At 34.8% G+C, this 14,776-nt stretch overlaps 1 protein-coding gene across 1 annotated transcript; it reads left to right on the top strand.

The window, feature by feature from the left end:
• The first annotated feature begins 4,023 nt into the window (after positions 1-4,023).
• Positions 4,024-4,647, top strand: LOC140431357 (uncharacterized). Its single transcript, XM_072519294.1, has one exon. The coding sequence runs from the start codon at positions 4,024-4,026 to the stop codon at positions 4,645-4,647; it is 624 nt and encodes a 207-aa protein (XP_072375395.1).
• Positions 4,648-14,776: the final 10,129 nt, after the last annotated feature.

The raw sequence follows: 14,776 nt of genomic DNA, 5'->3' as shown, positions 1-14,776 counted from the left end.
TTTAGGTACAATCAACTGAAGCTTAGTTTCTGTACCATCATCGTTCTCAAAGGTTCTATACAGAAGATCATCTTTCAGTACTAGACAATTCCATTGGCTCCAGTAACACTTGACTTCTGGACTACATGCACTAATGTCTTGCCAAGGTCTTTCACTTCGACGCATCCAATCCAATACTCTTTTTATACATGGATCATCTGCTTGAGCGTCTTGTAGCTGTTGAGGCTGCCATTGATCGATAATGACGGTGGTTCGTCTCACGGGACAAAGTCGTTCTTCTAATTTAAGACAGTGATTACAATTTGCACTGCACGGCCGTCTCGAAAGGGCATCAGCATTTTAATGAACTCTGCCAGCCCTGTGTTCGATCTCGTAATCATATTCTTGTAATCGTTCTAACCATCTTGCCATCTGGCCCTCTGGATTACGAAATTGTAGGAGCCATTTTAGAGCAGCGTGATCCGTGCGAAGAAGAAACTTTCTGCCATACAAGTATTTATGGAAATGCTCACAAGCCTTCACTACGCCTAGCAATTCTCTCCTGGTAACGCAATAGAGTCTTTCTGGTTTTGACAAGACTTTGCTAAAGTAAGCGATGACTTTCTCCTGCCCATCTTGGATTTGGGAAAGAACAGCTCCTATTGCACTGTTGCTTGCATCGGTGTCCAACACAAATTTTCCTGCCTGTCTAGGGTAGCTTAAAATCGGTGCGCTGGTCAGAGCCATTTGTGAGTTTCCGAAAGCTCGTTGACACTCTTCGCTCCATGTATATTCTTTGCCTTCTTCTGTCAACTTTGTTAATGGCTTGGAGATGTTGGCAAATGCTTTGACAAAACGTCTGTAATATGTACATAAGAAAACTTCTAATTTCGTGTTTATCTCTTGGTACAGGCCAATCCTTAATTGCTGAAAGTTTTTCAGGATCAGCTGTTACACCATTACTTGCTACAATATGTCCCAAGTACTTCACTTCTCGTCGAAACAAGTGACATTTCTTTGGACTCAACTTCAGATTCGCTGCCCGCAATCGTTGAAAGACTTCTGTTAGATTATTGGCATGTTCATCGAAGGATATTCCAACTACAGTTACATCATCCAAATAAACCAGGCATGTTTTCCATGTTAGTCCTCTTAAAACTGCATCCATTAATCTTTCAAATGTGGCAGGGGCATTACATAAACCAAAGGGCATAACTGTGAACTGCCAAAGCCCTGATCCTATGGAGAATGCGGTTTTTTCACGATCAGCTGGCTCCATGTCTACTTGCCAATATCCACTTTTCAGATCGAGTGTGGAGAACCAACGAGAACCAGAAAGTGTATCCAAAGTATCGTCTATTCTGGGCAAAGGATAACTATCTTTTTTAGTTACTGCATTGAGCTGTCGGTATTCAATACAAAAACCATCATCCATCTTTCTTCTTTACTAGGACTACTGGTGATGTCCATGGACTGTTTGATGGTTCAATTACCCCTTGTTTGTTCATATCTTTGATGATGTCTTCGGCTTCATCTCTTTTCGCAAATGGAAGTCGTCTAGGTTGTTGTCTGATTGGCTGAGCGTCTCCGGTATTAATTTTATGCTTTACTATGCTTGTTTTGCCATTATCCTTCTTATCCATGGCAAAAACATCTTGAAATTCTATCAGCATAGACTTCACTTTTTTAGTTCGTTCATCATCAAGATCTTGTCACGTTTTAATCAACGTCTCAACAAGCTCCTTTGGATACTTAGATTTCGACGGTTTCTCATTAGTATTTATGGAACAAATCGAAGCCACGGGAACACACTGTCCGATCAAAGTTCTTTTACCTAACTTAATAGCAGTTCCCTTTAAATTCACTCTTCCACTCTTCTCACTTCCACTCGAACGTCGACAAGAAGCAGACCATCCAGAGAGACTTGAAAATGGCAAGTGAGATCTTGCCGAAACGTCGTCAAAATGGTTTTTATCAAAACCAACAACATTTAACGCGGAGTCAAACATGGAATACCATTGATATAATATATATATATATATATATATATATATATATATATATATATATATATATATATATATATATATATATAGGTTTCAAAACGTCTTGCGTCGTTGTCCGATGCCTAATTTCCACGAATTTCTATCATTCCATTGTTCTTCGGTCAAGTCTCGGGAGCTCATTGCCTTTGTTATTCCCTCCTTTCATGTTCTTTTTGGCCTTCCTCGTTTCTTACGATTTGGTGGTATCCGTTTCATGGCGATTTTTGGTAGTCTTGTTTCTGGCATTCTTTGAACATGGCCATACCATATAAGTTGTTTCCTTTCTATTTCTGTTGCCAGTGATCCATCTACCCCCATCTGATTCCTTATTTCATCGTTTCTAATTCTGTCTGCCCTAGATATTCGAAGTGATCGTCTAAATACATCCATTTCTGTTGTTTCGAGTTTTCTTTTATTGCTTTCTGTTAGTCTCCATGTCTCTGTACCATAGGTTAAGCTGGTTTTTATGAGATTTAAAATATATATTCTACAAATTACTACGTCATTCGCTGTGCCAGAATTCACGTTGGCGCCCCGCTGCAGGTATACAAAGAGTTCTTTCCATGTGCTCACAGAATAATTTTGATACTAAGAAAGACATTATTGTTTCGCATAAAATAAAAATTCTAATATTAATCCGTTTAAGAAATTCTTTGTAATAATTAGTTTTAAGAATTAAAAACATTTATAATACTTTTAATATTTTTACACATCGTAAATATTATACTTACTGATTTCACAGTGCCTCCATATACTTAACCATTTTATATATACTACACATATTCTACAACACATTTAAATATTCATTTATTTATATTTTTATTGATTTGTTTGTACTGTATTGTTTTTCTTTCAGGGCGCTTATAAAATGTGTGCTTTATCTAAAGCGGTAGTGCTTTCGCAGTGAATTTAAGGTGTTTTTAGTGGTTGCATATCATACTTGTTTGGATTTAAAACCTATATTTAATAATGGAGGCACTGAAAAAACAACGAGCAACGGCAAAGTCGGTTTTAACGCGAGCATATAATTGGTGTGATCAGTTTGTAGATTCTCAGTTAACTATAATAGAATTACAATTAAGAGAAAAATCACTAATTAAACATTTTGAACGTTATAATGTTATACAAGATAACAGAACAAGCCACTGACGATGCCGATGCTCTTGAAAATCGTGATCTTATGGAAAAACACTATTTTAAATATTTAACTTTATTACGCGAAAAGTGCAAATCTCTCGTAGAGTCAAATCTACTCAGTCTTGCCACTCAAACTCCCACTGTTACACAAACCACGCCTACTAATGTAAAACTACCCCAATTATCACTTTAAATCTTCTCAGGCAACTACGATGAATGGATATCATTTTATCAACTCTTTACCTCTCCAATATCATTGACAACCCCTCTCTGACAAATATATAACGGTTTATATATCTGAAATCTTCTCTAAAAAATAAAGCTCTCGCCTTAATTGACTCTCTTAAATTAACCCACGAAAACTTTACCATTGCTTTTGACCTCTTGGAAAAACGATACTCTAATAACTTGAATATAATCAACGCACACTTAAAATCTATTTTGGACTACCCCACTCTCACTAAGGTTAATGCTCAAACACTCAGAGACTTCGTAACTACAATAAGAAAACACATACAATCCTTAAAAAACTTCTGGAAATAACATTCACCCCGAGTCTGTCATAGCGGTATCTCCAGATACCACAGGTAACTTTACATTCTCCGCTAAACCTTGTAATGTTTTATTAGCAACAATTAAAATATCTATTTAATCAAAATCAGGACATATGATAACAGCCAAGGCACTTCTCAATAATGCTAGTCAAAGTAGCTTTATATCAAGGAATCTTTTCGAAAAAATTAGCTGTAAAACCCACCAAAAAAAACTTCAAATTTCTGGAATTGCCCAGAGCTCAGTCATGTCTAACATAATGCCAAACCTTACAATTTTCTCGAATAATAATAAAAGCAATAGACTTAACATGTCTTGTTACGTACTCGATAAAATAACTATCCCACTACCGCAGACACACATACCCCTAGAATTGCTCGAAATACCACACAACATTTCCTTAGCCGACAATGAGTTCTTTTCAACTTCAAGCGTTGACATTTTGATAGGTGCTGACAAATACTACGAACTCGTTACCGATGGCATCGTAAGATTAGGAAAAAATCTCCCTGTACTTCAAAACACCTTTTTTGGTTGGATTGTCGCTGGTAGTGTACCTTATAATCATCTACAAAATAAAAGAGTATCGTTATTTACTCAAACTTCTAATGTTATCTCCGAAAACCCTTCTACCCTTAACTCGCTTCTTCCCAAATTCTGGGAAATGAAGAAAATACCCACTAAAAAACTTCTCACCCCGACTAAAGAAATTGCTAAACTTGACTTCAGGAAAAACTTTTTATTTTATTCCTTTCAGGAAAAAATTTTAGAAAACGGACGATTCCAAGTCAATCTTCCCCTTAAATGCCCCTCAGAGCATACCAAACTAGGTGACGCTTTCCTTATCGCTAAAAAACGATTAGAAGGCTTAGAAAAGAAATTCCAATTAAATCACACTTTAGTTCTTGAATACACAAGGTTTATCGATGAATAGATTACACTTAATAAGGCACGATATATCTAACTCACGCTATACATTAATTTTACATTAACACAATAATATTTTTTGCCCAATCATTGCGTGATAAAAGAGAGCAGTACTAGCACTCGATTACGCGTTATTTTTGATGGATCTTGTATATCTTCTTCTAGAACCTCTTTAAATGACATGATGCTCACAGTTCCACAAGAACAACCTGATCTATTTGACATTCTTTGCCGTTTTAGAATACCCCAATTTGTTTGCTATTAGGCTATCAAAGAGCTTACATCCACTAATATACAAAAATACCCCCTCGCTTGTGAAGCCTTACTTACACAAACTTACGTAGACGACATCCTCTGTGGTGCCGAAACTGAAGCTGACCTAGAAAACACATATCACGAATTAAATACCGTTCTAGGCTTGCATTTAAACTCACAAATGGGTTTCCAATTCAACAAGGTTCACCGAAAAATATTGTAATAATGAGCAACATACCTCATATGATATCCAAATCAAAAATGCCTCTAATAAAGTTTTAGGACTTCCATGGAACCCTTCTCCAGACACACTCTCAATTTCAGTACATGAAGCCCTAACTGACACTCACGTTACGAAAAGAATTGTCTTATCCACTCTAGCTAAAATGTATGGCCCCTTAGGGTTGATAACTCCTGTGATTCTACATGGAAAGTTTAAGAAACTTTTCCTCGAAATGAATTGACTGGGACGATATCTATCCTCCCTCTTTGGAAAAAGAATGGACAACCTCTGTAAATAATATACCTCACTTAAAGTGCTTAAAAATCCCACGCTGTCTATTTCTTAATAAGAAAATCGCACACATACAATTTCATGGCTTTGCTGACAGCAGCGAAAAGGCTTATGCAGCATGCATTTACTTTCGTACTGTATACTCTGATAACACGGTTTCCTGCATACTGATTACAGGAAAATCCCGGGTAAGCCCTATTAGGACAACAACCCTACCTAGACTTGAACTCTGTGCCATGTTACTCTCCTCAATATTCACCAAAAGAATCATATCAATATACGAAAACAAACTGCCATTTTCTAGTGTCAATTTGTGGAGCGATTTAAGGATAGCACTATTGGATACTATCTCACGCATCCCGCTGGAATACCTTTGTTTCCAATCGAGTTGCTTAAATCACTGAATTGACAAATGCCTTTCACTGGCGTCACATAAAATCTCCAGAAAATGCTGCCGACTCCCCATCTCGAGGATTACTAGCCCAAAACATTTTAAAATTATATTTATGGTGGTCAGGTCCTTCATTTCTGCAAGACCCCAATCTAAATCTCGCTCATTTTAATCAAAAAATTAATGAATGCAACTTACAGACTTACAACTTACACAGATTTATTCACAATTCAAGATTCCCCACTAAAACTCTTACTGGTCCACTATCTGTAGATGAACTCCTAACGTCCACTAACTCAATTTGTAAAATTGTTCAACGCCAACACTTCAGTTCCGAATCACTGTCAAATAAAAACATGGTACAAACATGGTAATATCACTTAGCCCATTCATAAATCACTCTGGTTTTTTATGTGTCGGAAAACATGCAGACATTCTAGAGTATCACAAAAACCCTATTTTACTTCCCTCTAAATAACATGCAGTCACTCTATTACTTTTGCACGAACATACTAGACTTGATCATGTCGGACCACAAGCCTTACTTTCCAATGTCAGACAAAGATTTTGGCCCTTGAATGGCCTCAGGAAAATTAAGAAAATTATTCGAAATTGCTCTACTTGCTTTAGATTTCGCGCACAACCTGCACAGCAAATCATGTCCGATTTACCAAAGGAAAGAGTTTCGACCTCACGCCCCTTTCAAAATGTTCGGACTGACTATGGTGGACCACTCATGATAAAAACATCTCGCCTTCGTAAGGCCCCTCTCACAAAATGTTATGTGGCACTTTTTATCTGTATGAGTACAAAAGCTGTCCATATTGAACTCGTATCCTATCTCTCTAGTAACTCTTTTTTACTAGAACTAAAACGTTTTATTGCTCGTAGAGGGAACCCCTCTGTTATATTTAGCGATAACGGTACCAATTTTACTGGTGCTAATAACTGTCTTCGTGAACTGTATGACTTCTTTAAAACCTCCAAAAATTTTACTTCAATCCAAAACTTTGCCTCAGAAAATCTAATAAAATGGAAGTGGATACCCCCTCATAGTCCTCATTGGGGAGGAATTTGGGAATCTGCCATAAAATCGACAAAATTTCATATTCGTCGAATATTAGGCAACGCCCACTTGACTTTTGAAAAATTAGCTACTGTTCTAATTTAAATAGAGGCTATATTAAATTCCAGACCAATTTGCCCTCTATCTAGCTACCCCGCCGATTTAAAATGGCTGACTCCGGGACATTTTCTTATAGGCTCTACATTCACTTCTTACCCTGAACAAGGAATCACTCACATACCTGAAAATCGACTAACCCTCTTTTAACGCTGTACTCAGCTTCAACAGCAGTTTTGGAAGAGATTTTATTTGGAATATTTAAATAGATTACAGGGACGGCCCAAGTGGTTTCAAGTTAAAGAAAATTTAAAAATAGATGATCTTGTTCTCTTGAAGGAGGATGAGACTCCCCCCTTAGGTAGGAATACTAGAAATATTTCCTGGCTTAGACGGAAAGGTCAGAGCTGTACGGATTCAAACCAGTGAAGGAGTCTTTATTAGGCCCATCACAAAGCTTTGTCCCTTACCTCAAGATTCTTAATTTTGATTGTTGTTTATTACTTTATTCTCTGTTCCTGCTTACTTTCTTGTTCATATATCATATGTCTTCTGTATCTTCTTACGTTCCAACTTAACCATTAGATCTCATTCCTTTCTTATCTTTCTACCTCATTATTGAATGAGACATTCAACGGCCGGGGAGTATGTTCGGATTTAATCCAAACTGGCAACAGCGCTTCCACGTCCTACCCCTTGCTGCAATATCACCTGGGCCAAAATTTTACTTGCGAAAGATTGCATAGAATTCTTTCTCTTTTACGTTCAACCGTCCGAGAAGACACATCGCTCTTAAGTTCAACTGCCGCATCCAATCACGTGTTAACAATAACTGTAAGTGATAATATTTCTTATAAAAGCAACGAGCAAATAAATAATAATTACTATATTGTCTATCAACCAATTAAAGGTATACTATTTATAATTGAAATACATTTCTTCTGAGTAAGAGTAGTTTATTTAAATCCACATAGCAACAGACACTCAACATTAATAACACACACACATAAAATATAAAATAGTGGACAAAATACATTTTAAAATTTAGGTACAGATAGTAAAAATTTAGTTTGTCATCTTTTACTGGTGTGTTTTAACACTGGCACATAGAGAACAAAAAGAAAAAATCCTATGATTAAAAAGTAATTAGGTGTACTTAATATTATATTTCTTTTTAAGAAATACTAGAGGCCCATCTTAGGTGATTTTAATTTTTAAACCTGTCTTAATGGTATGCAACATGTTATGCATATAAGTGTAATTTGTGTGGGTACAGGTAGATATTAATTTTATTTTGGATGTTTTCCAGTAAGTAACAATAAATGTTGCTCAGTTTATCTGAGCAACATCTATAAAAAGTAAGAAACTAAATTTTTACTATCTGTACCTTAATTTTAAAGAATTTTAAAATGTATTTTGTCCACTATTTTATATTTTATGTGTGTGTTATTAATGTTGAGTGTCTATGCTTTTACAAATAATCTCAATGACTAGTAAGTTGCACTGAAGATTTGTGATATTTTATAAATATTTACATTTTTACAGTGTCTTGCAAAAGGAATAAAACCATTCCGAAAGCTAGACAAAAAGTCAAAAGAGTGTTTTATTAACATCCCGGTCAATTTTCTGACTGCAACCCTAATAAAATGTGTTGTTTGTTAATAATATATATATATATATATATATATATATATATATATATATATATATATATATATATATATATATATATATATATATATATACATATATAGAGCGAAAATATGTAGAAGAAGAACCGATACCAATATAGGGAGATTATTTAACGAACTTAAAATGAAATGGAAAACCTAGCAATATTAAAATGGTTGTAGATGATAAAAAACAGTTTCTACTAAGAAAATGATTCGAAAAAGAGTAAGCAAAAGAGGACCTTAATAGAACAGTGTTTAAAATTGAAGAGTTAAAACTAATAATCAAAGCAAATCGTGTAGAGGAACAATTAACTTATCAGCTTAAGCAACCTGCTTGCGTTAGCGTTTATATAATATTTTTTCATTGTGTGTTTAAATATACTAAAAACCATATTTTAAACTGATAATTATTTCTGGTAACTTTATAAAAATATTTGAAGTGCGCTCATGTGACGAATAATTGGTATAATAACTTAATTTATTTATTATTTATCTTTTCTGCGGCAGCAGTAAACGATAATAATTTCGATTCAAAATTTGTTTACTATTAAATCAATTATTCATTTATTCAATGTGTACGTGTATGTGTAAACAGGAAGTACATACATCGGGTGACAAACAAAATTGTTCAAATATTTCCTGTGCCTATTTTACACCGGGACTTTTTAAGCAACGATGTAATTGTCAATTAAAAACACATTTTGTGTGCACTTTCGTGTGTTTTCCTGTTACAATTTTCTTCCACATAATGGAAAAAATAAATAAAATACTAAAGAGCCACACATGTAGGATTTACGGTTGGTGCCGTAGACGGGTTTTGACATAATAATAACATGAGTTGTAGGTACACATTACACTTACGCAATTTTCGTTTTATTTAACATAATATTTAAGGAAAACCTTTACCTGTTTCTATTTAGATACTAAAATTCTAATGTAAGACAAATAAAAATGTATTTTGCGGTTATTTGTATTTACCCTATTCATTATTTAATCAAATATTCATTATTTAAACCTGTATAATTAACATCTATATTTTTTGAAGAAAATGTGACCGATCAACAATTACGCTTTTGTGAATATTGAATATATATACCACATTGCTTGCTGTTTGACAGCAAGGAACCTTCTCTAACAATTTTACAAACGAATACAATTTTGTCTTTATACAGCGCAAATTTTCGAACTACTGCTTTGAGTTGTGGTATTCTATATAAATATAATCCCATTACACTTTTGGTTTAAGGGTTATTCCAAATAGCAACAACTGTCACTTGATTGACAATCGTAACATTACTCCCTCCTTTAGACTGGCAACCGTGTCAGTCCACTGTCTCCTATGGGTCCAACCGATGAAGATGTACAATCTTTATTTTTGTTCTTGGTTGTTTGATTCGGTAGACAACATCATTGATTCGGGTTACCGCGGAATACGGACCTTTTCATGACTTCTGTAGCTTTTCACATCGCCCCTTATAACGTACTGGATTATATAACCAAGCTTTCATCGTGACACTCTCCATTCTCTCCATGTTCTCGAACCTTCCCATGTACATCGTCAATTCTTTCAGATAAGTTTTGGGTGTAACTGTCGTTATATTCTTCACGGGGTTCAGGAATTCCAAATAATAGATTATCAGGAAACCGCAACTCTTTCCCAAATAAAAATGTCGCTAGTATTTCGTCTGTCGACTCATGAACGGAACTTCGATATGCAAGAAGGAGGAGCTGGGTATAGTTGTTCCAGTTATTTTAATATTCATTATCAACAATTCAAAGATGTTGAATTAAAATTTGACACAACGAGGAAAGATGATGAAGAAATAAAGAGAAGAATAACACAATCCAGAAAAACAATAGGTTGTCTAAACAGCGTACTGTAGAGTCATGAAATAGGAAAAAGAAGAAAATACAATATCTACGAATCTCTTATTAAAAGCAATCTATTGTACAGAGCAGAAACTTGGCGAATAACCGAAAACAACAGAAGAAAACTGGTGGCAGTAGAAATGGATGCTTTTAGAAGATCAGTAGGAGTGTCACGCAGAGAGAGAATACGTAATGATGAGATAAGACAGCGGATGGGGGTTGACGGCTCTCTAACAACAGACATAGAAAGAAAACAGCTGATATGGTACGGACACGTCCAGAGGATAGATAACTCAAGACTCCCAAAAATAATTATGCACTGGATACCACCAAACCGCCGAAAGAGAGAAAGACCCAAGAAATCTTAGATTGACGGAGTAACGAAGGCGATGAGCGCAAGAGATCTTAGAGAGGGCCACTGGGATGATAGAGTGTCATGCAAATTAGGCATCGGCCAACCTCGCAAGACGTTTTAAAACCGATATATATATATATATATATATATTGAAATGATATTGTTTAAAAAATTAATTTGTAAGTTATATACTAGATAATTTTAGATATAACAAGTATTTGGTTATTTTAAGAAGTTAAATACTAGAGAATTTAATAAAAATATATTTATGTGAGGGCATTTTTAATAAATTAGCATATAATAATTGTAAAAAGTTGTATTTTAATGTTGTAAATATATTTAAGTGAGCCATGTGCATAGGCAACCAACTATACAGTGAGTGATAGACAGATATACTTACTCTCCAAGTGACATTTTAGGAAATAATTGGGAATATAAAGTGGGGTTATAATAATATATTGTTTGAAATGTGTATTTTATTAAATTAGAGTGTTAGTTACTAATTTGAATGTTTATTCTGATCTGAAAAGCCTAAATGTCAACAAAATTATCAATGGAACATTAACGAATTCTCCAGAGTGCAGAGTGTGACCATTGTTTACGGTCGAACATTCTGGAATAATGATTATGTCGGTGGATGGAACAGATATTTTTTTCGAGAACATCCATATCGAAGAAATAGAACGAAATGGAACATGATCTCTTACCAGATGATTCTAGAATATCCAAAAAGATATAAATACCCGTGATTTGGATTCAAGATGGCAGTTTTTAGTCAGAAGTCAGGCCAGTTTATTATGAAAGTTAGTAGACACATTTAGTTAGTGAAGTAAATTGTTCAGAATTTTCAAGAAGTCAGTCAGAAAAGTTTAGTAAGAAATATGAAAGTTAGTTGGAGTCAGTGAATCAGTTACAAATAGTCAAATTGTTTAATATAGTGAGTTAAATGAAGATTAAAAATTATGCATATATTTAATGCACATTTATAATTATACACAAATAATTATTGAAGATTATAAAAGTATATTAGAAGAATATTGGATGGACATTGGAAGGAATTAAAATTATATTATGATTGGAGATTAGTATAAATCAACTTATAATAATTGGATATTGGTATATTGAAATGAAGAATAAATATAAATGGTGTTTGCTGGTTTGCTTGGTGGTGTATAAATGCTGGTGAAGAAAACTATATCTTAAATTGGTAGAAGCTGATAATTGGAAAAAGTAATTTCACAAAAACAAGGATAACCGAAGTACGAAGACATTCAGTGGTGATTAGAATATATATAGTGGAAAACAGTTCATTTAGGCATTCAGTGAAAGAAAGGTACAAAATTTTGTTAATATAATTTAGTTAGTGTTATAACAATTTCAATTTTGAAGATAGTTTGTTTAAATTTAACATTGTCTATAGAATTTAATTAGTTTTATAAGAACATCAATTTAAAGATAGTTTATTTTAAATTTACATTGGCTAGGTTAGATATATATGTGTGTTTCATAATAGTTATAATAAAGATAATTTAAAAAAGTACTTACAAGCTAATTCTTTGAGAACCGCGATAAAAACCCTATATATTATATTATTAAAAATACTCATTGCTCATCATTCAAACAAAAAACACATCATAACAATATATATATATATATATATATATATATATATATATATATATATATATATATATATATATATATATATATATATATATGAATTAAAATTTGAATACTCAAACTGGTTGAATCTTTCCACCATTCCATCCGACTAAGGTCGCAAAAGTGTGGTTCTGGTCTTCACAACTCCCGGCATTGACACATTTTCTCGAACAGTTTCAATGTAAAATTTCGACCTTGGTCGGAGTAGTGTATTTTCTTGGAACGCCAAACAACAGAACAAATTATTTACCAGTACCTCAGCGACTGTAGAGGCCTCTTGATCAGGAAGAGCATATGCGTCTGGCTATTTACTGAAATAATCCATGGCTACTAAAATGTATTGGTTACCAGATACTGTACGGAAAAACGTTCCAGCCATGTCCACAGCGATCCTTTCGAAGGGATTTTCAACCAAATATTGCCTCATCAGGCCTTGACCTCTCGTTCTAGGACCTTTACTAGCCGAACATTATGTACATTCACGGTACCACCTCTCAGTAGAATCGATCTCAGACTTTTACTAAAGTCCTGTTTACTCCCAAATAGTCTCCGGAAACACCGCTGTGATACTTCAAAAGTACTTCAGTAACTCGGCTTTTTGGGAGCACAAGTTGAAATTTGTGCTAGCTTCCACCGCGACTTTCCCAATGTCTGTGTAAAACATCATCCACTAATTCCAAGAAAGCTCATTCTGCCCAATAACTTTTCAGAAATCTCACTCCAAGTTGGTCGAACAGTAACTTTTTCTATCGTGGTAAGGATTGAGGCAATATTACCATCTGAAAGTTATTCAGCACGAACGATTGTGGAACTCCAATGGCCTCCTGGTCTAATCTGAGTCCTTATACAATTGGCTTTAACTAAGGATATCTTTGATTTAACTTTGCTACAGTAGTTGCAGTCTTTTGGACAAGGTCATCTACTTAGGCTATCTACTTAGGGTATCGGTATTATGATGGTAAGTATCTTTACAATGTTCAATATTAAAATCATATATCTGCAGTTTTTGCAGCCATCGAGCAACCTGTCCTTCTGAATTCTTGAATTGGAGAATCCATTAAAGAGAGGCGTGGTTGGTCCGAATAAGGAACTCATATAAGAACTTATGGAAGTATTTTAATGTTGTCACCATATCAAGTAAATCTCTTCGTGTTACACAATAAATTTTTTCGGTTTTAGAGACGACTTTACTAAAGTATCCAATAACTCGTTCTATCCCATCTATGTTTTGCGAAATAACGCCATGAAGACTCACGTGGCTAGCATCTGTGTCGACTATGAAATTTGCCTTCAAATGTGTTGATGATCGTATCAGTGCAGTGGTGTCTGTCTTTCAGTTTATCAAAAGCTTTTTGGAATTGTTCATTCCAGTTAAAATGTTGGTCTGCTTCCGTTAGCTTATGTAAAGATTTTGTAATGTCAGTAAGTCCTCTTACGAAGCGACGATAGTAGGAACACAAGCAGAAAAAGGATCTAAATTGAGACTAGCCAACTCCCAACGATTTTTATTTCCTCAGGATCGGTGCTCACTTCCTCCGTTAAAATTACATGTCCAAGGAATGCCACGTGTTTTTGGAATACCTAGCATTTATTAGGATTTAATTTCAGATTCGCACTTCTCAATTCTTTAAAAGCACTGGTAAGATTGTGGAGATGTTAGTCAAAAGTTTGGCTATAAACCATTACGTCGTCTAAGTAGATGAGACAAATTTTCCAATGTAACCCCCTTAACATTGTCTTCATCAAACGGTAAAAGGTGGCTGGGGCATTTACAAAGACCAAAGGGTAAGAAAGTGAATTATCATAGACCTTGGCCAGTCAAAAAAGCTGTCTTGACTTTGTCTGCTGGGCCCATTACTACTTGCCAATATCCACTAATATCCATTTCGCTCTAGTCACAGCATCCAAGGTGTCATCAATACGTGGTCATGGATAACATTTTTTTCACCCAGACATCTGGGGAACTCCATTGACTTTGTGATGGTTCTATGATACCTTGTTCCTGCATTTCCTTTAACACAGTCTCGACTTCTTTTTGTTTTACAAACGGGACTCTTATATGAGCTTGTTTGATGGGAGCAGCATTTCCAGTGTTTTTTCGATGTTGGGTTACTTTCGTTCGGCCGTAATTGTTGGATATCAAACAGTATACATCTTCAGAAGTTTGCAGCAGTTTGTAAAATGTGTCCTTCTGATTTTTGTCGAGATGATCACTAGACATCTGAGATGGGAGAGAAAGCAGTGCAGTTAATTTTGAATCCATCGGGGATTTTTGTGGTTGCACAATATAGTCT

This window comes from Diabrotica undecimpunctata, unplaced genomic scaffold, assembly GCF_040954645.1.
Source record: "Diabrotica undecimpunctata isolate CICGRU unplaced genomic scaffold, icDiaUnde3 ctg00000673.1, whole genome shotgun sequence".
NCBI classification, from domain to species: domain Eukaryota; kingdom Metazoa; phylum Arthropoda; class Insecta; order Coleoptera; family Chrysomelidae; genus Diabrotica; species Diabrotica undecimpunctata.
This window is presented reverse-complemented; position numbering and strand designations above follow the sequence as displayed.

Bases quoted from the DNA above. Each gene is read 5' to 3' on its own strand.
- LOC140431357 (XM_072519294.1), top strand. From the start codon at position 4,024: ATGTCTTGTTACGTACTCGATAAAATAACTATCCCACTACCGCAGACA.